General features: G+C 61.6%; 9 protein-coding genes across 9 annotated transcripts; 4 read left to right on the plus strand and 5 right to left on the minus strand.

Moving 5' to 3' along the window:
• Nucleotides 1-324: 324 nt before the first annotated feature.
• Nucleotides 325-1,306, plus strand: BXZ73DRAFT_102714 (TFIID-31kDa-domain-containing protein; the record flags this gene model as incomplete). The annotated part of the gene is made up of 2 exons (XM_048015331.1): nucleotides 325-597; nucleotides 788-1,306. 2 exons carry the CDS (start codon nucleotides 325-327, stop codon nucleotides 1,304-1,306), a joined length of 792 nt encoding a protein of 263 aa, XP_047876490.1.
• A 282-nt stretch (nucleotides 1,307-1,588) lies between these two features.
• Nucleotides 1,589-3,240, minus strand: BXZ73DRAFT_49052 (WD40 repeat-like protein; the record flags this gene model as incomplete). The annotated part of the gene is made up of 10 exons (XM_048020177.1): nucleotides 1,589-1,674; nucleotides 1,729-1,867; nucleotides 1,923-1,995; nucleotides 2,047-2,220; nucleotides 2,280-2,440; nucleotides 2,490-2,585; nucleotides 2,641-2,697; nucleotides 2,748-2,808; nucleotides 2,859-3,055; nucleotides 3,112-3,240. The coding sequence occupies 10 exons, from the start codon at nucleotides 3,238-3,240 to the stop codon at nucleotides 1,589-1,591; spliced, it is 1,173 nt and encodes a 390-aa protein (XP_047876491.1).
• Nucleotides 3,241-3,600: 360 nt separating this feature from the next.
• Nucleotides 3,601-5,840, plus strand: BXZ73DRAFT_49006 (DUF803-domain-containing protein; the record flags this gene model as incomplete). The annotated part of the gene is made up of 8 exons (XM_048020164.1): nucleotides 3,601-4,154; nucleotides 4,207-4,300; nucleotides 4,356-4,415; nucleotides 4,470-4,704; nucleotides 4,753-4,850; nucleotides 4,898-4,966; nucleotides 5,023-5,448; nucleotides 5,517-5,840. 8 exons carry the CDS (start codon nucleotides 3,601-3,603, stop codon nucleotides 5,838-5,840), a joined length of 1,860 nt encoding a protein of 619 aa, XP_047876492.1.
• Nucleotides 5,841-6,034: 194 nt separating this feature from the next.
• Nucleotides 6,035-7,053, minus strand: BXZ73DRAFT_102717 (uncharacterized protein; the record flags this gene model as incomplete). The annotated part of the gene is made up of 3 exons (XM_048015332.1): nucleotides 6,035-6,355; nucleotides 6,421-6,911; nucleotides 7,017-7,053. 3 exons carry the CDS (start codon nucleotides 7,051-7,053, stop codon nucleotides 6,035-6,037), a joined length of 849 nt encoding a protein of 282 aa, XP_047876493.1.
• Nucleotides 7,054-8,429: 1,376 nt separating this feature from the next.
• BXZ73DRAFT_78601 (uncharacterized protein) lies at nucleotides 8,430-9,234 on the minus strand (the record flags this gene model as incomplete). Its single annotated transcript, XM_048022904.1, has 2 exons — nucleotides 8,430-9,037; nucleotides 9,096-9,234. 2 exons carry the CDS (start codon nucleotides 9,232-9,234, stop codon nucleotides 8,430-8,432), a joined length of 747 nt encoding a protein of 248 aa, XP_047876494.1.
• A 397-nt stretch (nucleotides 9,235-9,631) lies between these two features.
• Nucleotides 9,632-12,120, plus strand: BXZ73DRAFT_102719 (WD40 repeat-like protein; the record flags this gene model as incomplete). The annotated part of the gene is made up of 6 exons (XM_048015333.1): nucleotides 9,632-9,959; nucleotides 10,091-10,208; nucleotides 10,709-11,027; nucleotides 11,398-11,558; nucleotides 11,635-11,746; nucleotides 11,809-12,120. The coding sequence occupies 6 exons, from the start codon at nucleotides 9,632-9,634 to the stop codon at nucleotides 12,118-12,120; spliced, it is 1,350 nt and encodes a 449-aa protein (XP_047876495.1).
• Nucleotides 12,121-12,282: 162 nt separating this feature from the next.
• BXZ73DRAFT_49188 (carboxyl transferase) lies at nucleotides 12,283-14,447 on the minus strand (the record flags this gene model as incomplete). Its single annotated transcript, XM_048020201.1, has 9 exons — nucleotides 12,283-12,579; nucleotides 12,638-12,964; nucleotides 13,019-13,183; nucleotides 13,235-13,488; nucleotides 13,546-13,651; nucleotides 13,706-13,743; nucleotides 13,794-13,857; nucleotides 13,909-14,098; nucleotides 14,188-14,447. The coding sequence occupies 9 exons, from the start codon at nucleotides 14,445-14,447 to the stop codon at nucleotides 12,283-12,285; spliced, it is 1,701 nt and encodes a 566-aa protein (XP_047876496.1).
• Nucleotides 14,448-14,864: 417 nt separating this feature from the next.
• On the minus strand, nucleotides 14,865-18,109 carry BXZ73DRAFT_48989 (enhancer of polycomb-like-domain-containing protein; the record flags this gene model as incomplete). Its single annotated transcript, XM_048020159.1, has 7 exons — nucleotides 14,865-15,999; nucleotides 16,053-16,390; nucleotides 16,450-16,623; nucleotides 16,680-17,003; nucleotides 17,057-17,266; nucleotides 17,318-17,794; nucleotides 17,933-18,109. 7 exons carry the CDS (start codon nucleotides 18,107-18,109, stop codon nucleotides 14,865-14,867), a joined length of 2,835 nt encoding a protein of 944 aa, XP_047876497.1.
• A 1,479-nt stretch (nucleotides 18,110-19,588) lies between these two features.
• On the plus strand, nucleotides 19,589-21,677 carry BXZ73DRAFT_90820 (Nop domain-containing protein; the record flags this gene model as incomplete). Its single annotated transcript, XM_048025766.1, has 9 exons — nucleotides 19,589-19,921; nucleotides 19,973-20,113; nucleotides 20,164-20,430; nucleotides 20,486-20,626; nucleotides 20,677-20,866; nucleotides 20,920-21,052; nucleotides 21,111-21,280; nucleotides 21,394-21,507; nucleotides 21,568-21,677. 9 exons carry the CDS (start codon nucleotides 19,589-19,591, stop codon nucleotides 21,675-21,677), a joined length of 1,599 nt encoding a protein of 532 aa, XP_047876498.1.
• Nucleotides 21,678-21,780: the final 103 nt, after the last annotated feature.

Below are 21,780 nucleotides of genomic sequence, written 5' to 3' on the forward strand. Positions count from 1 at the left end.
TCTCTCGCTTGTCGCTCCAGTTATACGTATCAAATGCGCTGCTGTGTATATAGACTTGTTGTGCTCTGTGCTCTCCGTATATGCGATGTTTGGACATCTCACAAAAGCATGTAGTCTGAATGAGCGCGTGACAGGGTGGTCACTCCCTCGCGGGCGGCTAATGCAGTGGCTGCAAGTGCCAGTCACGACTCGCGTCGCTTCCGTCCACAACGTCCAGTTCGCGCTCTAGTACCACCGCCACCCCTCCCTGGCCCCCTTCGCCACGCTACGAGGCCTCCACTTTGCTCTCCCTCCACACCCTCCGCCCTTTCACCGACGACAACGATGTCCCGCGCCTCCGCCGCCGCGGACTCGATCCCCCCGAGCGCGCGCGCGATCGCGCTGCTGCTCGCGTCGACGCCGACGGTGCAGGACGCGCAGCCGGGCGTGCTCCACCAGCTCCTCGAGTTCTCGCACCGGTACACGGCGCAGGTGCTCTCCGACGCGCTCGTATACGCCGAGCACGCGGGCCGCTCCGGGCGCGTCGAGATGGACGACGCCGTGCTCGCGGTGCAGGCGCGGGTCGGCTGGGAGTTTGGCGGGCGGGTGCCGAAGGAGGTGAGTGTTCCGTGTGCATTGGGTGGAGGGTGGGTGGGCGGGGGACGGACGTGAGCGTTGTCGTCGTTGTGTTCAGTGCGCTCGCAGAGCGGGCCCCTCCCCCTTTCCTCCTTCTCGCATCTCTCTCTCTGTCTGCCCCTCACACGACCGACGACCGACGACTGACGACCCCCTTCCTCCCCGGCCGCAGTACGTCCTCTCGCTCGCGACGCAGACGAACGCAGCCCCGCTCCCCGCCGTGCCCGAGGCGCACGGCGTGCGCCTCCCGCCCGCCGCGGACTGCCTCACCGCGGTCGACTTCGACCTCGCGCCCGCGCGGCCGCCGCCCGGCGCGCCGCTGCTCGTCGAGGAGGTCGAGGAGGTCGAGGAGTCCGAGTCGGACGAGGACGAGGACATGGAGCCCGCGCCGATCCGCGCGCCCGCGCCGTTCGGCCGCGCGGACGCGCTCGCGCAGCTCCCCGGGCCCGCGGTGACGCCGTCGGACGTGGACATGCTCACGCCGGGGGCGGGCGGCGGCGGCGGCGGTGGTGGTGCGGGTGCGGGTGGAGAGGAGGGGAGCGAGGCGGAGGAGGACGACGGGCTGTTTGCGGGAGGCGACGAGGAGGAGGAGGAGAGCGGGGACGAGGCGATGGAGGACGTGGCGGCTGGGGGCGCGGGGGAGGCGAACGGGATGAAGCGCAAGCTCGTCGAGGAGGAGGACTACGACTGACGGGGGCGGCGACGGCACAAGGCTCGGCATGCTGTACTCACGTACATTCTTGCTGCGTTCGTTCTCGGTTTGGAGGGCGACGGCGCACGCGGGTTTTCAGCTGGGACTGGACGCAGGCGGGCTGCCTGTCTTGCTGTATATATAGGTGTAATGCGCGTAATGAAGCTAGGTACACGGAAGACAGAGACCCGGCCGGAAGAATAAGCATAGTTGCAAGTAGAGCAGATCCAAAAAGTCGCGTAGAGCCCGAAAGCGAAAGGAAAAGCAGGGCAGGCGTGGCCACTACAAGACGTGGTACCACTGCTGTGCCAGAGCGGCGAAGAGCGCGACAAGTAGTGCGACGATGATGAGAAGCCATGTACCCCAGGCTGCGCCAAAAACGTCAGTGTATGGACAAGGCCGAGGTAGAAAAAGCGGCTCACAGGTATCTCCGAGGTTGGTTGGAACCGAGACCATCCGCACCGTGTTGTCGGCACTCCCAGAGACCAGCAGGTTGGACGTAGGACTGAACCTGAGCGTGGTGGGTGGGAATTCGTGGGCCTTGAGGATAGTCAGGAGGGGCTGGGCAGGAAACGTGGTCAAAAACGCCGTCGACGGCTACGATATCATAACGTACGGCAAGAGACTGGGAGTCAAGGATACCGACGGTGAGGTCAGAAGACCCGAAAGCGAGAAGTTTTCCGTCCGGTCTAGCGAGCCGTCAGCCAATGAGTCCGAGCAGGAGAGAATAAGCGACAAACGTGATGTCGAAGCAGGTGACCCCGCGGTCGCTGATTTGGCGAGTCTTCGTGACGGTCCATGTTTGCGTGTCCCACCTGCACACGAAGGCACGTCGAGGGGAGGATTTGGTGCGCGTACGTGGAGGGATGGTGTTGGAAACAGTGAACATGACGTTTTCGTCGGAAGGGTGGAACCTGGTGGGGAGAAGTGGTATGTGAGAGAGCGGCGGTGGTGGTGGAAGCGTAGTACGCACCGACCGGCGCGGAAGCTGCTACTGATATCCTTGCCTGGTAATGTTGGTCTGTCGACAGTTCGCAACAGCTCCAAGTCCGAGATTTTCGCTTTCTTCTTTCCCGAAATTTCTTCAGGCGGAAGTGCATACACCAACAGATTCACTGTGGTGACGACTACGATCTGGATGGCAGTGAGGCAGCGAAGACGCCGACGAGAAGAAACCACATACGGTCTTTGACGAGAACGCCACATCATATATCTCGCCTTTGTCGAGGTGGATAGAAGACGCAGCAGAATACATTGTCGGGTAATGCAGCAGCGACAGCTACCAGACGGGTTGGAAGTCAAAATGATGCCAGCAGAGCGAATACAGGACTCACATCGTGTGTACCACCCACGGCCAGGAAGGTACCATCAGGAGAAAACACAGTCACCTTCTACAATGGGGTCAACGCATGAAACGGGCGATACACGAGGAAACACTCACTTGGAAGTCGTCATCATCTCCGGTGAGTTGCAACGTGCTCCTCGTCCGCGGAGGCAAGATTCTGGGATGAAAAGTCGGTATCCGGAGAATAGGGAGACTACATCAACGCACTTCTGGTCCTTGACAGAGAATGCGCGACAATTCTGGTTTGGGCCACTCTTGAGTGCGACCTCGGAGCTGTTAATGCCACCGACGATCTCCATCCTTGACGGATGAGCAGCCATGCTCATAGGGGCGTCCTCTCCGCTCGCGAGTTCAAACTCGTCCAGAAGGTCCAACTTCTTGTCGCTCTCAACATGGTAAAGTCTCTGCGGCAGGATTTCCATGAGAGATATACATGTGGACAGTACACAAGGCAACGCACGAGCTTATTCTTGATTCCGGTCTTTGACTGGCCGCCTCCGCCTCCGAGAACAAGCTCATTGGGTGAGACGAACGCAGAGGAGTATACGGGGAATGCGGGAAGCGAGTGTGCTGTGTGCTGTGTGCGCATGGCGGCGCGCGAGTGAGGGATGGCGGAGAATGGAGAAGCGGGAGAAGCGGGGGAGGGCGGAGAGTCCAAGGGCAGAGGCGGCGTGCGAGGGAGACCAAGCAGTGGACTGTCGCAGACTGTCGCGTTTGGTGGCCGCGTTTGTCGGTGACGCGCCTGGCGCCTGCGAGCAACGTGCGGGCCGGGAAGGGGCCGGTGGAGATCGAGACGGCTTCTGGCGGCTCCTCCATCTCTTCTCGCTCGTTTCTGCCGCCCCCGCTCGCTCGTTAACTTATGGCCCTCGCTGTCTGAGCCTGCACCCCTCGCCGTCTCCCTCGCCGTCTTGTCGCTGCCCTGCTGCACCCCCCGCATACAGTCCTCGACATGCGCATACCCTTCCTCCCGTCCGGCATCGAGGACTCCATCCCAGACGGCATCGATCTCCCACAAATCTCCACCTCCACCGCCGCGGGAATCGGCGTTGCAATAGCGGGGAACGTCCTCATCTCTCTCGCCCTCAACTGCCAGAAGCTCGCGCACAAACGATTGGAGGACGAACGCGAGGCGGCCGCACAGGCACCCCGACCGCTACTCTCCCCCGACTCGGATGGGCGCACGGCAGGGAACTCGAGCACTGGAGAGCTGGCGCAAGTTTCTGTTGTGCCTGCGGTAGTGGTGGAGACGGAGCCGTTGCTCGGGCGTGCGGGGCGCGCAGAGACAATACCGCGAGCGCAAGACAGGAAATGGCTCTTTTTCCGCAGGAAGACGAACCCGTTCGGTGTCAAAGAAGCGGACCACGCGCATCTGGCGAGTACGCACGCTTTGTTGCCTGTCGATGGGGTGCCTGTCGCCTCGAATGGGTCTTCGCCTGCGCGCCGCAGCAAAGACAGCTCCCAGGCGGAGCCGGAGGAGAGCAATTATCTCAAGTCCAAGTTGTGGTACGTCTCGCGTTGAGCCTGCTCCGATGCGTGTCTCATTTTCGACCTCTAGGTGGCTCGGGTTTCTGCTCATGAACCTGGGAGAGACGGGGAACTTCATTTCGTACGCCTTTGCGCCGGCCTCTCTGGTGGCTCCCCTCGGAACGGTATGTCCATTCTCCGTGAACCGGAGTCTCGCACACAAGCTGAGCTCGCGGCCAGTTTGCTCTGATTGCCAACTGCATATTCGCGCCTCTGATGCTCAACGAGCGATTCCGGAAGGTGAGCCACCTTCGCACGTGCGTCGCGGGCGCCACTCAACCTGGTGACTCTCAGCGCGACTTCCTGGGAATCATCATCGCCATCCTCGGAGCCGTAACCGTCGTTCTCTCAGCGAACCCGTCTGACACCAGGTTGGATCAAGACGGCTTAATCAAGGCAATCACCCAGCGGCCCTTTCAACTTTATACCCTCGTATACATTGTCGGCATCATCATCCTCTCCAGTCTCTCCGAGGGACCCACCGGCAAACAGTTTGTCTATGTAGATGTTGGTCTATGCGCCCTCTTTGGTGAGCCGTCCGTGCGACAGTCCTGATTAAGCGGCTGATCCTCCACAGGCGGCTTCACCGTGCTTTCCACCAAGGCATTCTCTACCCTGTTGACCTTGGAATGGCTCCAGATTTTCACCGAATGGATCACCTATCCGACCGTTGCCGTGAGTATTACGCACTCACAACTCGCTGTTTGCTTAAAGCGGCATAGATCCTCGTTGGAACGGGTGTGGGACAGATCAAGTACCTCAACCGAGCCCTGATGCGTTTCGACAGCAAAGTGAGGACACCATTTTGGTTCCTACTCCTGCCCTTATCTCACCCGTTGCGCCTCAGCTTGTTGTCCCCACACAGTTTGTTCTCTTCAATCTCTCCGCTATCGTCGGCTCTGCCTTGCTCTACGGCGATTTCAAGAAGGCGACTTTCCACCAGATGGTTACTTTCCTCTACGGATGCGGCGCCACCTTCGCAGGCGTGTTCCTCATCGCATGGGCTCCCGCTCCGCCTCCACATCACGAAAATGTGGACGAAGAGGACGAGGGAGACGACACCTACGACACGCACACGCTTCGGCCCAAATCGCGATCGCCCATCTCTGTAATAGCGGCAGACGGAACCGGTCCCGCCGTCGCACGCGCTCGAGTTGGCAGCGCTGCCCGTCGACGCCCGCCGCTCGTCATTCCCGAAGCCGGGTCTCAGGAGATGCCAGTCATTCGCACCCGAAAGAGCGTCGTGAGCCTGTACGGCTTCTCGCCCGCCCAGGTCTGCCGTGCCGCCTTCGTTCGCGCCTCTCCACCCGACCTGACAGTGCTTCGATTCTCTTATTGCAGCGCGTGCTCCTGATCGGCTCCTCCCCACAGGAGGAGCTCTTCCGCCCGCTGCACGACCCGGAGCGCGACCCCGGCGTGCCGGCGCCGGCGACGACGCCCGAGTCGCTCAGCCGCCGGCGCGCGGTCAATTGGCTCGACAGCGAGTTCGGGGGGTGGGCGACCCCAGCGTCGTCCGCGCGGCGGTACGGTGCGACGGCGTCCACTGCGGCGTCCGCCGCGGCGTCACGCGAACCGAGCCGGGTGCGCGACCGGACGCAGTCGTCCCCCGCAGGCCCGGCGCGCCCAGGGACGAGTCGCGCGAGCAGTGTCGATCCGTTCGCGTGAGGATGGTGCGCAGTGCGTGTTCATAATGCGATGAAAGAGAAGAGCCTCCGCTGTTGTTGCTGTTGCTGTTGTTGTGGTATGTCCCTACTCTATTCTCTCTCCCTACACATGTCTCTACTCGGACCACGATCCCACGACCTAGTAGACGTAATTTAGTGTTCAGTATATGTGCTACCACCCCACACCCGGCCCCGTCACGCCGCAGCGCCGTCCTCCATCAGCGCCCTCATCTCCACGTTCGGGAACACCGTGCGCTCGGGCCAGCGCCCCTTGCCGAGCTCGACGACGAACCGCGCGAGCACCTCCAGCGGCGTGTAGATCCCCGGCGCGACCGCCGACAGCAGCGGCGTCTGCACGGTGTCCAGTGCCCGCGCGAGCACCCCGCGCTGCCGCGCCCGCGCCTCCGCGTGCTCCTTGGGCGGGAAGAAGTACCCGGGGCGGACGGCGGCCGCGCGCATCCCCGCCGCCCCCGCCGTCGAGCCGCAGATCTCGGCGAGCTCGCGCTCGACGCGTCCCTGCGCCCGATCGCTCGCTCGTCAGCCCTCCGGAATCCACGCGCGAGAGATGGAGGCATGTGCACCTTGACCTGCGCGGAGTACTGCATCGACCGGCCCGTCGGGTCCGCGTTGAGCCCGCTGAGGTACACGAACCGGAACAGCCTCCTCCTCCTCTCCCCTTCGCCCTCACCCTCGCCCTCGCCGCGGGCGTCGCGGATCGCGCGCGCGGCGGCGAGCGGGCAGGCGACCATGAGCGCCTCGTACGCGGCGCGCGGCGCGCTCCACACGGGCACGCCGACGGCCCAGACGAGCGCGTCCGCGGCGGCGAGGCGCGCGGCGAGCGCGGGCGGCCACGTGCCGAAGTCGGGGTGGATTACGACCTCGGTCTCGGGGAGTGCCGGGGGTGCGGAGGGAGAGGCGGGAGGAGGGGAAGAAGGGGAAGAAGGGGAAGAAGAGCTCGAGGAAGAGGCGGAGGCGGAGGCGGCGATCCAGTCGGGGAGCACGCGGCGGGTGAGCAGCGTGATGCGGGAGACGGCGGGGTCGGCGAGCGCGGCGCGGTAGGTGGCGAGGCCGGCTGCAAGAGGAGGGAGGGAGGGGAGGGGGGGAGGGGAGGGGGGGAGGGGGGGGATGGATGGGTGGTTAGTCCGGATTCGGATTGGGACGGCGGCGAGGGGCTCACCTACGCCGGTCACACCGGCGATCACGAGGTGGGTCATGTTGAGCGCGCGGGGTGGATGGGTGGATCGAATACGGAGGTGGAGGAGAGCTCGAGTATGTGCGGGGTCGCAGAAGCTGAAGTTTCGAAGGACTAGTGTCGTGAACTGCAGGGACGTCGCCGTCGGTGAGGCTAAATACCTCGCTCATCGGCCGAGTCATCGGTCTCCGAGTGCAAATTGGCCCCCAACCTCCGCCGCTACGACTTTGCGTGTCCGACGCTGGACGTTTGAGCCTCTGCATATCTTTCAAATTCTCGACCTTCGCGCGTGCCGACTCGAGTACGCGTCGCCAACTATGCTTGCTGCGCCCGCGGACCCACCTCGTTCTCCGCGACGCGTGCGGACACAGCGTCCGCGGTCCGCGGAGTCTGGCGCACTGGCTTCGAGGTCACCGGTCAACCGGTCAAGATCAAAGGTTCTCGCGGACGCAACAGGGGCACTCCTCCAAGGCGCGCGCGTAGCGATCTGCACCATTCCTCCGAATGACACAGCTCAGACATCGAGCACGGTGTGCCTGTGCAGTCCGTCGATCCTGATCGAGACTGAAGACGACAGTGCGCGATCGTTGGATCGGGCCCGAAACGAGCTAGACGTCACCGCTGCAGAACGCATCCGGTGTGCTCTCAGCTGGTGCGTGCTGATTCTACGACGACTTGGTGCGTGCGGGGACCATCGAGTGCCCACCGCAATCTTCAGAGGTTTATCGTTCAAGCAGGCTCGCCGTCGCGCATGACGACTGCCGCAAGACGCTCGGGTCGCGGTGCACCAACGCGTCGATCGAAGGCACAGTCCATCATGATCTCACTCCGCGCATCTCCTCGGCGGGCCTCGAGGGAGGCCCAGCGCAAGGTCCGGAGCCACGGCACACCGGGGGGCATCCGGGGTATGCACAAACGGGGGCACGAGTAATATGCGGCGTATACGATATATAAACCAGAAACCAGACACCGGACAGCAGGAGACGGACGAGGGGGAACGCGGATGAGGGAGACAGGCGTAAACCAAGCGAGGAGTGGGAGAGCTAGAGCGAGATGTGGGTGTGCGGATAGCGATGTGGGAGGCGGCGGTGAATTGAGGAGCACCACGGATCGCGCGGCCGAAGCGCGCTGGACCGCGTGTGTGCGCGGCAGCGGGCTGCTTCGGCACGCGCGGTGCGGTGCGCACAGGGCGGCGGACGAGGGTCCGGGTTCTTGGCCGCCGATTCCCCGCCCAACACCCGCTGGAGCCCGACGTTTGGTGGGAGAGGTCGCAGATGGGGAGGTTCCTTCCGGTGGTGGTGGTGGTAATGCGAGCAACGTACACGACAAGACGACATCGTGGACTGGACAAAGCGTGACATGAACGGGGTGATGTATGCGCGACCCTGGGGCCGACGCCTATGCGGCGACGAGGGGTGAAGGCGGAACATCGGGCGTGTCGTTATCATGGCCGTTTACAAGCGCAGGGGCGGGGACCTCTTCGACGACGAAGCGCGAGACGGTCACAGGGACCGGGGCCCACATCGCGCGGAGGTTGAACCAGCCGGCGGTGTCGGGTTCGTCTTGCGCGTCCTGAGCGTCGAGGCGTGCGCCGAACATGTCCATGTCGGCGGCGGGACGGGACAGGGTGGTGAAGTCTATGTCGTGATCGGGGGCCATGCCGAATTCCAGGTGGGGGTGGCTCGTCGCAATGCGGTGCATCACAACGTGGGAGGCCATGATGAAGAGGAGCACGAAGAGGAGGATGATCGTGCGGATGCGGCCTCGGAGAGAGAAGCCAGTGCGGTCATCAAAGGCGGCCTTGAAGGGGGACGCGGGGAGCTGGATCTGGGACGGCAGGCGGGAGGGGAAGGAGGGGACCAAAGCGACCAGCCGCTGGGAGAAGGTCGGGCTGGGGGGAGGGGCAAGGAAGGCAATGAAGAACTCGCTCTCGAACACCGGGGACGAAGGGGTGACGATGATGGCCGGGAGATCAGCCTTTTCGTCTACGATGGGCTTGTTGAGGTCTGGGCGAAAGTGGGATGAGTCCAGGCGCAGTGGCTGAAACCGAGCGCAAGTACTGACCGAGGGGTGCGGGAATAAGGGTGTAGTCGAGCCTCTGGGGCAAGCGGTTAAGACGAGGGGCTGTGAGGGTGGGTGAGCATGGGGTGTGGACGGAGAGGAGAGGGACATGGTGCGGCCGGGTTCTCCTGCGGCGCGACATGGATGGCGAGCAGGGGACTCACGAGAGCGACGCATACTCGGAGAGAGTATTAATATGGCACGTCAGAGAAGGCGAAGGAGGAAAGCTAGTGGAGATTTTGCGGAACTGACGGTGTCTTGCCGGGCGGGCGACGGACAGTACGGGGCGAGGCCAAAAAGAGTGTGGTGGAAAAGAGAGTGGGCCGGGGCGTGCGGCGGGCGGGCGTCGTGGACAGCAAAGGCGACGACGACGGTGGCGGGGATGAGGCCTGAGGGCGGGAGGAGAGATGAGGAACACAACCCGGCCCCGTCGCCACCTCTAGGTCCCCTCAGACGCCCGTCGCCCCTTATGTCAGCGCGCCCATCAGCAGCGCAATTTCACGGGCGCTCTTGGCCCAGCCTCTCCTCCTCCGCTCACGATGGCCACCCTCGTCCCCGCGCCCTCCTTCCGTGCGTCCGGCTCGCCCATCAAGACCGCGCAGCTCCCCGCCAAGTCCTACGTCCTCGCCATCGCATCGCTCCCCTCCTTCTACGCTGCCGCCGCCTCCGCCCCGTCCAATGCCGTCCACATCTTCGACAAGGAACGCCTCCGCCTCGTCCTCTCCCTCTCTGAGCCCGAAGCCCCGATAACCGCACTCAGATCCGTGCCCACCGTCGCAGGCTCCGCTCCCCAGGCCCTCGTCTCCGCCTCCAAGGACGGCTGTGTCCGTGTGTGGGACGAGCGTGCCGCCACCGCCGCTCTCCGTTGTGAGCCCCCGTCCCGGTTCTTGCGCCGCGATGTACCTACCGCTCAAATGAGAATACAACGCTTTCTTCCCTCGCTCGTCCGCCCGCCGCCTGCGTCTCCCCACCGGTGTCGTCTTCCGCTACCCGGACAGTGACCGCATCGACCGCCGGCACACCCCGCGCGCTGCTCTCGTGCGACGTCTCCTCGGACGGATTGACAATCGCTGCCGGCACTGACCTCAAGGGCGACGACGCGTCGATTCTGTACTGGTGAGATTCTCTTCTCACTTGTTTGTCGCCGCCTCCATCGCGAGACCGGGACACGGCCTGCTGCGCCACACTTTGCCGGAGGCACACGTGTGAACTACACGCGACAATCTGCACGGACGCGATGTGGCACTTTTCATCAGTTGAGCACCCAGTGATCATCTGGCTGTGCATTATGAGAATATATGCACCGCCATGGATCATCCGCGGTTGTTCTGGCACCTGTGATGCATAAGTAGATGCGTTACAGGATTGCCAATTAGGCGGAGTATTTCACAGCGAAATGCTGCCTCCCGGCTGAGCTCGTCGTAGACCAACTTACGATATGTTTCGAGCCCAATGGGTTGTTGTCCGTAGGGGCGTATCTCGTGCGCAAGTGCGCACTCAAAAACCCTCTCCCCGTCCCTGGCCAGGGCACGAACGGCACAGCCGCACCCTCTCCCCGTCCCCGCCAGATCGTGCCTCGCTCACCCGATCCGCTCTCCCCCCGTCCTCCGCTCTAGGGACCCGCGGAACCCGGCCGCGCCGCTGCGGACGCACGCCTCGACGCACTCGGACGACATCACCGCGCTGCACTTCTACCGCCCGCCGCCGCACGCGGCGCACGCGCCCGGGCTCACCCCGCGCACGCTCCTCTCCGCGTCCTCGGACGGGCTGCTGTGCACGTCCGACGCGGCGGAGGCGGACGAGGACGAGGCGGGGGTGCACGTCGGCAACTGGGGCTGCTCCGTCGCCCAGGCCGGCTGGGTGCACGACCGCACCGGCGCCGCGGGCGTGTGGGCCGCGAGCGACATGGAGACGTTCAGCGTCTGGTCGAGCGAGGTGCGTGGTCTCGTTGGATCCGTCGACGGTCGTCGTCCCTGGGCTGGGCCCCCTTCATGCCCCCGGTAATGCCGCTGCCGCTGCTATCGTAGACGTCGACAGCGGCACGCGTCGTTATCGGTGCATGCGTGGCGCCGCAGTCGGTTGGTTGGGTGTGTGCAAGGACGAGGGCCACACCCGCGCCGCTTGTGTCCGCGCTGCCACCGATCGGACCAGCCCCCGTCGTTCCGCACACGCAAAGTGCTGCACAATTGCGTTACGTCGTGCCTCGCGCCATCGTGCCTTGCGTCTATATTTGCGAACTTGATGCTGACGGCCCGCTTTCCCTTTCCGGACCCACCGCGTCCCGCGCGGACGACGCAACCCGCAGCTCGACCGCCTGCAGGACACCGACATCCGCCAGCCGTCGGTGCACCGCGAGGAGCTCAGCTGGGTGACCGACTACCTCGTCGGCTGCCACATCTCCTCGCGCGCGCTCGCCGGCGCGCCGAACGCGGACAACGCGCTCTGCGTCTTCGTCGGCTCGAACGAGTTGCGTCCCCTCCCTCCTCCCTCCGCCCGTCTGCTGCGGCCCTCTTACCCCCACCCCGCCCCCACCCGCGCGCAGGGGCCACATCTCGCTCGTCTCCCACCCGACGTTCGACGACCCATGGCTGCTGCACCGGACGTGGACGCACGCGCACGCCGGCGTCGTCCGCGCCGTGCACTGGGACGAGACCGTACGTCCGCCCTTCTCCCGCCCTCGCCCCGCCCGCTCACCGCTCTCTCCGACGAACGACAGGCCGGGATCCTCCTCACCGGCGGCGAAGACGGCAAGCTGAACGTGTGGACCGCGCCCGTGCTCGGCCCGCCCGACGGCGCCGAGGGCATCCCGCGCTCGGGGCGGCCCGTCGCGCCGTCGATCGCCGCCGCGCTCGCCTCGCGCAAGCGCGCGCCGGAGGACGAGGACGAGGGTGAAGGCATGGACGTCGACGAGGCGGATGACCTCTCCGACGGCGAGATGCGTGACGACTCCGACCCTGACGACGCTGGGCCCTCGACGGCGCCGGCGACGACGCGGAAGCAGCGCAAGAGGCAGAGGCGACGAAACTAGGGAAATATTGGTCAAACGGAAGGGACAGCAAGGACGGATGTCTGAAGCTTGGAAGGTCTGTCCGATGCTGCCGCAGACCATATGTGGTAGTGTAGTGTACACCTGTCCGTCCGTCCGTCCGTCCGTCCGTCCGTCGGCCAACTAAAATAATATACAATCCATCTACATTCTGAATACCCCGAAGCCCTTCCCGTCGCCGTCCCATGTCGTCGCTCCCAGCCGGCCTGCAGACCCAGACGGGTTCCGCTCCCGTGCGGCCAGCGCGAGCGCGAGGCCGAGGGTGTCGCGCGTGTCCACGGGGCGGATGATCCCGTCGTCCCACAGGCGCGCCGAGGCGTAGTACGCGGTCGACTGCTCCTCGATCTCGTCCTTGAGCGTGCTGTGCTTCGTCGGGTCCTTCGACACGGTCGCCATCACCTGCGAGAGCTGGCCGGGGCCCATGACGGACACTTTCGCGTTCTGCAGGCGCAGAGAGTCAGCGGACCGGTCGACGGACTCGATACCAGAACTGGCGTACCGGCCACATCCACAGGAACCTCGGACTATATGCGCGTCCGCACATGCCGTAGTTTCCCGCGCCGTAGCTCCCGCCGACGACGACGGTGAGTTTAGGTACGTCCGCACACGCGACGGCACGGACCATCTTCGCTCCGTCCTTGGCGATCCCACCGCGCTCCGCCTTGGAGCCGACCATGTATCCGGTGACGTTGACGAGGAAGAGGAGTGGAACTTGGCGTTGCGAGCACAGCTCGATAAAATGTGTTGCTTTCAGCGCAGACTGAGAGAAGAGGATGCCGTTGTTTGCGACGATCCCGACAGGGTACCCGTGGATGTTTGCGAAGCCCTGGAGAGACCGTCAGGACGCCTGCACATGCACCAAGCTGGCGAACGAGCTTACGGTAACAATCGTCTGCCCGTACTCCTTCTTGAATTCACGGAACCGGCTACCGTCCACAATGCGTGCAATTACGTCTCGCATGTCGAATGCTTGTCGAAGGTCGGTGCCGACGATCCCATGTAGCTCGTGTGCTGGGTATAACGGGTTCTCGGGAACAGCTGGGGGCTTCATAAGCAGGTGAGCCAACATTCCACTACGGGCCAGCGTAGTACCCACTGGGACCTCTCGTGACCCGGCCTTGCCCAGATCTCCGACAATACCTCGTGCAATAGCGATAGCATGCTCGTCATCCCGGGCGAGGTGGTCTGTAACGCCGCTCTCGGAGGAGTGCATGAGACCTCCACCGAGAGTCTCCTCATCGACTTCCTCGCCAGTCGCCGCCTTCACCAAGGGCGGTCCAGCCAAGAAAATGCGTCCTTGCTCCCGCACAATGATGTTCTCGTCCGCCATCGCAGGAACGTATGCGCCGCCTGCACCCAAGATGTTCAACCACACCGGAAGCAGAGGAAGCACCGCGCATGACGCACCTGCGACTGAAATACCGTGCACAATGGCGATCTGGGGAATGCCTAGAGCAGACATTTGCGCCATGTTGTAGAAGATACGCCCGAAATGGTCTTTGTCTGGAAAGACCTGCAGCAAAGACGTGAGCTCGTGTCACAGAGAGGAGCGGATCGGGATGTATACATTCGCCTGGTGCGGAAGTGCCGCTCCGCCGGATTCGACTGCAGCACTGGTCAGCAGTGGGTGCACCAATGTAGTTGACCTGACGTACCAACATACACGCAAGGCAGGCCGTGCTCTCGTGCAATCTCTTGCGCACGAAGGTGCTTCTTGACCTGCAACCACCCGTCAGCGCGAGCGTCCACACTAACAATGCATACACTCACCGTCAAAGGGTAATACGACCCGCCCTTGACCGTCGCGTCGTTCACGACCACCACGCACTCCCTGCCCGCTATCCTCCCAATGCCCGTGATGATCCCCGCGGCAGGCACGGAGTCCGCCCCGTACACCTCGTGTGCCGCGAGCGACGAGAGCTCGAGGAACGGCGTGTGCGGGTCGAGCAGCAGCGCGAGCCTGCAGTGTCCCCGTAACCCGTGCCGCGTCAGCTCCGCTTCCCTTGACAGCACGCAAAGCTCTCGGGGGGCGAAGCAGTGCGGGCTCACCTTTCCCTGGGCAGCTTCTTCCCCTTGCTCCGCATGCGCTCTTGCGCCTTCGGCCCCCCGCCCTGCCGCACCGCCGCGAGCTTCGTCTCGAGGTCGTGCACGAGCGCGTCCATGGACTCCGCCTTGGCCTTGAACTCCGGTAAGGTGGTCGAGATGAGCGAGGGCAGGACCGCGGGGTGGTACGCTCTCCGGGACACGGATCCGGACGCGACCGTGCGGGGCAGCTGTCCGAGTCGGAGGGAGCGCGCTGCAGAGCGCATCTTTGGAAAAGTGCTGTTCTAAGTGTGCCGTTAGACAACAGTCGTGGTTCGAAAGAGATGTAGAGAGGGAGAAGAATATAGACGGAGGAGGAGGGGTTGAGGCTCGCGTGGCCGGAACATGGCGCTACCCCGCATCAGCTGAGCGCGCCGGATCTCGAGCTCGTTCATGCTGAGATGACGAACTTGATTTCTCTCGCAATCAGACATCAAACATCTCTTGTTGTTACACACACGGATTTGGTACAGCCAACGGTGCATATTCGGCGTGATTAAGGCGTGAAGAAGAGAGAGGGGATCCATGCAACATAAGAATACATGATAGAAACAAGACTGCATGAGGAACGTACGACGAGGATCGGTTAAGTAGAGAGAGAATAAGGTACACGAGAGTCCAAAGCATAGAGAACCCGTGACAGATCAATACCCTGCCGCCCCGGATCCACTCACAAGCTGCCTCGACTGCATCGACGGTGACGGTGTCGGGATGGCGGATTGCGGCGCGCGTGGTGGCGAGCTGTGCACGTTCACCTGCGACGCCGCCATGTTGGGGCTGAGCATATGGGGGGAGGGCGAGTGCGGTGCGAGCCGCGCGGCGATGTGCGCGTTCGCGGGTGCCACCAGCGCGGGGTTGCCGTTCACCATCGGGGCGCGCTGGGGCGCGCGCATACCGCTTGCGGAGGGTGCACGTACTGGAGAGCCTGCTTGTCCTTGCACGCTGCTGCCGTCCACGGCAACACCATTGGGAACGTTCGGAGGAGACTGCTGACCCGTCATCGGCCACGGGACGGGACGACCGCCGGCCATTTGCATAGGGTAGGGTGCGCCGTTCGGTATTATGTACGCCCCAGGTTGCCGCAGAGCGATGTTAACGTTGTTGTCGGGGAGCATCGTCGCTATCGACTGCATTTGTTGCAGACTGAGGCCGTTGTGCCGCGCGTTCGGATGGATGTAACCGTTCTTCTGGATCGGGTAGCCGTTGACGGACATGGGATAACCGTTCTGCAGGTTGTGTATGTTGACTGCGGCTGTCGACATCACAGTCTTCGCGGACACGGGTGAAGGTGATGGCATAGGAAGAGAGGGAGTAGTGGGGGGTGCTGGGACATTGGTGGGGTTGGCGTCGGTCATCTGGACATCCGGGTCGGCGGTCTTGGCAGGTGTGATATGAACGTCGGGAAATGTGGTCGAAGTGGCGGTGGATGGGGGACTAGTATGAGGGGATTGGGGAGCATGTCCACCAGAAAGCACACGGCCGTTCGAGATCCGAAGCACTTGGCCGTTGGACTGTGGAAGCTTCTTCACGACAGTGGGTTGCGAGATGGGCGTTCCACTGGTTCCGCTCGGTCCAGGCTGAGACATGCCACCAGAGCTGATAGACGGCACGGTGGGTGTAGTCGGTTGGCGCATTTGTGGCAGGGGCTGTTTCATGACGAGAGGAGTGGGGCCGATCGAATACGCCTTGTGCTCTCCTGAAGACAGTCTGAGAACTGGGTCTGTCTGCAGTCGATTGAAATCGTCGCCTTGAAGAAGTCCCATCGAAAACAGCAAATGGCTTGTGAGAGATGTCAGACAAACTCGCGAATGTTTGTTCCGGGACACACTGACCTTGGCTGGCGCTCATCCACGAACTTGCGGTCGACCTCATCAGGCCCCACCTTTCCAAGGTGCGCCCCATCATCATCGTCATATCTGAACCGCTCTTGAAGTCGCTGGACCCGGTCCTTGCCCTCTTCGTCGTCAAAGCGCGCTGCCCTTAATGTTGCGTTGATGCGACGGTCCAGCATGAGCCGTCCACGGCCGCGGGCGCTCCTGAGACGAGCAAAGCGAGGCTTTGCCGGCGCAAGCCGGTCTTCGTCAACAGTTGACATCGACTGTGTTGGACGTGCGGGAATAGGCTTGAATAGTCGGCAACCGTATGGGGTGAATGGGGAAAGGTAAGGGTTCTGGTAGATCCTTGCATCAGTACCAACGCGCAGAGCCTTATTAGATTAGAGAAGCTTACGTCGCTAACATCCTCCCACTTGGAATCTTTGAAACGGGACACTTCGTGGTCGACGGCGGCTTGAATGGCAGCCTGTCGGTCCTTGGGTCGGATGAGAGGTGTCGGGGCAGGAACAGGAGACCCAGTTTCTGGAGGTTGTTTGACCGAGATGCCTGGTTTTTTACTACCAAGACGCTACTGTTAGAGAGGAAGCGACGTGGAAGAGACATGTAGACACACCTCGTGTCTACCTTCTTCTTTGGTGGCCTCTCCTTGTCTTTCTCCCAGAAGAGCTCCTCGTCGTCCTTAGCACCAAGTGACGGCTGCGCGCGTTTGAGATCTGCGAGCGATCTCCGCTTCGCCCAGACAATGCTGTTGTGGGACTCCGACTCGTGCTTCAACGTTTCTCTCTGTTGTACCATCTGTACGAGGTCCAGCGCCATGGACAGTTCGCTTTGCAGCCGAACCATTCGATCGGAGAACGATGTTTGAGAGGCGCGAGTCTTGCGAACCGCCTTGATCTCGCGACGCCGGAAACAGATATATGACTCGTTCTTCGTGTCGCTTTCGTCGAGCTGTAGGGACGTACTGTGAGCGACAGTCGCACAACAACATTGAAACAACTTACATTAACGGCAGGGATGATCCGGTGCCCGCCACGCTCGATTCGCCGTTCTCGCCAGTAAGGATATACTAGGCGGGCAAAGCGGAGCATCTGGGCCGGAGCAGGAATCCAGCTAGGCGCAGAATAACATGCAAACATATCAGGAGGAAGGGGAGTGGCGAATGTGTCTTGATACTCCGAGAATGGCGGGAAGGGGGCGCCCTGTTGCAGGCCCTGGGGACGCGTCAATAGCGCGCTCGAGGGCCCGTCGCTCGACGAACTTACGTGGTGCAAGAACTCGGTCTTCTCGTGCGTGACCTTCTCGAGGATGGACATGACAAGCTCGAACTCGTTTTCTGAGATCGATATAGGCTGGACGATATCCGGTTCCTTGCCTTTCGCTTTCGCGCTTCGAGCGGAGCGTGTGCCAGACACTGTGCTTGCGGAGCTACTGCCTTCCCCACGCGCTTGTTCATTGTTCTTGTCTAGCCACTCCTTGTCGCGCTCGTCCATATAGTAGATGAACCCATTCGCAAGCGCAAACGAAGTCGCCTCCTCGACGGTCTCGGAGTACTTGACATATCCATGTGGTTCCTTCCAGCGACCCGCGACATGAAGATCAGCATAGTTGTGCACTATACCGGTACTATCAGGCGTCGGGATGTAGGCGGCGGGCGCAGGGTCCTTCTCGCCCGCCCTCGTCGCGCGCAAGGCCTGATGCCGAGACGCGGCTGCGGATAAGACCGCTTGCAGGTGATGCTCCTAAATGAGTAAGCGGGAAAAGATGAGTCAGCGTTCCACGGGATAAAACTCCCACGGTTGCAGCCAATGAGACGACGCCACACTAGCCCCTCCAACAACGGCGCAAACAACGAGCTCTAGGGCGCAATCGACACGTACGTTGGCATCCTCGGCGTCCACGCCGGCTGTAGAAACGACCCTGGCCTTCTCCTCGTCCTCATCGAGTACAATCGAGTCCGCTTCGATAGTATCTTTGATGACCTTGAGGCGTGTCTTATTGGTGACCCTGTTGCGGTTGCGGAGAGCAGCGGGACCCGGATGCGTTGCCCGAGGCATGTCATGGAGTAGGGGAGGTGGAGGCCCGTAGATGAGAGTGGCTTGGAGGGTGGATGGGGCGGGAACGGCGCCTCACTGTTGTGAGGCCGATGGATGGTGGCGGGCCGAGGCATGGGCGGGCGCGCGAGAGCCACTTTCGTCGCTTACATAAGCACCACTTACAATCACGCTTTTACCGCTTTTGGAAGGCATCTGGGGACGGCCCTTTGATGCTGAGTGGGTGGAAGACACAGGGAAGACGAAGTGTAAAAGGGTAAAGAATACATCGCTGTGAATCTGCAAAGAAGGGAGGTCAGCGTGATGAGGATTCGATGACAGCGCAGAGTCTATACTCACAATTCATCTTACTACGCTCCAGTGAAGACAGCGTTGCGCTGTGTAAAATACGACCCCTTGAGACACTCCGCTCGACATCTACAACTGTACAGTTGAATGCAAGCAGGGATCGATATCGGTGAACTTGAAAGGCGCGCAGCACAACGGCGGATGACGCGTAGGTGGCACATCGACACCCCCAGTCATCGAGTGAGTGACCGCTAGTCGGGACTAACAGAAAGGCATGAGCCAACACCTGAACATATATGAAAAGGAGGTGAGTGACTTGCAGCGGAGAAAGTGAGAGGAAGGGGGCTGACCAGGGCCTGCGAAAATCGAGGGCTCATCCTTTCCCTTGACCCACCTGGTCCTATCACCAGTTCTTGATAGTCACAATGAGAGATACATACTACCGTGCAACCATAAAAAGCCAGCACAGAGTGCGCAATATAAGTGCGCATATACGCAACCCAGAAGGTAACCTTCCAGGGGTGAGGCCAACCGAGCTGTAACTTGGGTGATCCTCCCCAAGGTACCTTTGGTTGCTTCACTTGATGTGCGAAAGATCGACGACTGGTTGTGAGGATGTAAGAGGGGGACGGGGAAGGGATATGGAGCATCGTCGGTCGGGACGATGAGGAGCGGAAGGAGGGAGGCAGGATGGGTTGTCTCGCACGCCCGGCCGTGCTTCACAGCTCGCACGTGCCGCACGTGGGCCGCCACCCCGGACAGACGCCCGTAACTTGTCCTCTTCAACTGTACAGTCCATCCGCCGAGCCACGCCTTTTGTGGACGAATCTCATCTCCGCCGTCGTCTCGTCTTTGATTCCGGTAGTCAGCACATGTCGCTCCCCATGGACCATTCATGCCGCAGATCGTCTGGACGACGTCTTACAGCGGGTCGACTGTCTCCCCTCTGCCAGCTCTGTGCCGCATGAGCATCCTTTGCAAATTGCAAAAATGACAATTCGATACTTTGTTCGATGAGCCTTTTGAATGTATCGCCGGGCACGTCGTCCACAGTCCACAGTCCATCGACAGGCAGAAATTCGTCCGAGGTTCCCGCACTACCATTCAAGGAAGGTGGACATCAGCGCTTGTCTCCCGTACGGCACGCGCGAAACGTCGAGCGGCATCTTCTCCTGTCTCTCCCCCTCACTTGCCATGAGCTCGCTTGCCGACGAACTCCTTGCCGACCTTGACGGCCTTTCTGGAGACGAAGATCAGTATGAGGAAGAGCCACAACCAGAGGCAAGCGCGTCGGTCTCCGCCGGAGTGAAGCGCAAAGCATCGGGCTCCGACGACGAAATGTCCGAAGGCGAAGGCGACGAGGAAGGCGGTAACGAAAAGGTTGGCAGCCTAGTGCTGGATGGAGGTGTCAAGCCAGCGGAAGAGCTCGACGCGGAAGAGGTTCAGCGTATGGAGCTCGGCGCGGTGGAGGATGTGCGGAAAGTGGCACGGCTAGAAGGAAGCAAGAGGATGAACGATATTCTGAAGGTGCGTACGCGTTACGTGCATATACAAGCGCATAAATTCAGCTCCCTACAGGAGATTGAGAAGTACGAGAATAGCCCAAGCACTGCGGAGCAGATGGCGATGCCTACGCACTCGAATCCCGAGTACAATCTCATCGTTCAAGCGAATAACCTTTCCGTGGATGTTGACAATGAAATCATGGTGGTCCACAAGGTGCGCGAACTTGCTTCTTATCGCACATATGGATTCTCACTTGTTACCAGTTCATTCGGGATCATTATGCTCCAAAATTCCCGGAACTGGAACAGCTCGTTGCGGAGCCCGCCATGTACATTCGTTCGGTGCGTGCCCTTGGTAACGCTGAAGATCCCACGAAAGTCGACTTGCAAGGTGTCCTTCCTCCCGCCATCATTATGAGTGTACTAGTGACCGCCACTACGACCGCTGGACAACCTCTGTCGGACGCGGAATGGGAGGCCGTACAACGAGCATGCGACCTTGCCGACCGTCTAGAGGAGGCACGAAAGAAGGTGAGCTCCAGCTATGTGTTTCTGTATTCCACCAGGGGCTTACACGAATGTACAGATCTTCATGTACGTCAGCTCACGAATGAATATGCTTGCACCCAACCTATCCGCTATTGTTGGGACCACCACAGCCGCGAAACTGCTCGGTGTCGCCGGCGGTTTGTCAGGTGTCGCCAAAATGCCGTCGTGTAATGTCTACGTGAGTGCGTTCTGTATCTGTCCCTTCAGCCCGCTGACGGTCATTTTCAGCTTCTTGGTGCGCAGAAGAAGATCGCCGCCGGGTTCTCGTCAGTCACGCAACGGAGGCATACCGGCTTCGTCTTTCAGTCTGATATCGTTCAAGGCACACCACCCGAGTACCGTATGAAGGTCCAGCGCACCGTCGGCGCGAAGTGCACATTGGCCGCCCGCATGGACCTCGAGAGATCTCGCAGGGACGGTGAGCAAAGTCCTTGCATATCTGCGCGTATACAGCTTGATCGTGTTCTGCAGGCTCGTACGGCGAACAGCTGCGAGACAAGATTGAGAAGCACATCGACCGTCTCGCCGCCCCACCCCCGTCCAAGATCACCAAAGCGCTTCCCATCCCGAACGACGGCCCGAAGAAGCGTCGTGGTGGTAAACGGCAAGTCGTCCCCGTCGCTACCCCTTTCCCCTTCTCCGCTCAACCGCCGCCCACGTAGCGCGCGCAAAGCCAAGGAGGCGTACGCGTCGACGGAGCTCCGCAAGCTGCAGAACCGCATGGCGTTCGGCGAGGCCGAGGAGGAAGTTGGCGCGTTCGACCAGACCAAGGGCCTCGGCATGATTGGCACCGGCAAGGTGCGGGCAGGTGTCGGCGAGGCCAAGAGTCGAGGTGCGTCCTTTCTTCCACTCGCATCACTTCTCCGCGGGATTGGTATCAGATCTGCGGGCAGGCTTCCTGTGGCCCGTTTCGCTGACGCCAGGGCCTCCTTTACGTACCACCAGCGAAGCTGTCGAAGGCCAACAAACTGCGGATGGCCACGCTCACCAGGGCAGCGCAAGGCGGCGGCGCATCGACGTCAGGGACGGCGACCTCGTTGACGGTGACCCCTGTGCAAGGTGTGTTGTCTGACTTGTCGCGTGCTGGAGTTGTACTCACTTGACACCCGCATGTGACAGGCTTCGAGCTGACCAACAAGGCTGCGGCCGCGGCACGCGTGAAGGAGGCCAACGAGCGTTGGTTCTCGAACGGCACGTTCTCGTTCGTCGGTCAGAAGGGCAGCAAGTAGATCTGACTCGGTGTGGTGAGAAGTGTATTGCTTTGGCTGTGCATGGTATTCTATCCCCTGATTGGCGGAGGACGGGCTCTACCTGCTTGTACATGACCGACTT

Source organism: Epithele typhae, assembly GCF_022376455.1.
Source record: "Epithele typhae strain CBS 203.58 chromosome Unknown BXZ73scaffold_34, whole genome shotgun sequence".
NCBI classification, from domain to species: Eukaryota; Fungi; Basidiomycota; class Agaricomycetes; order Polyporales; family Epitheliaceae; genus Epithele; species Epithele typhae.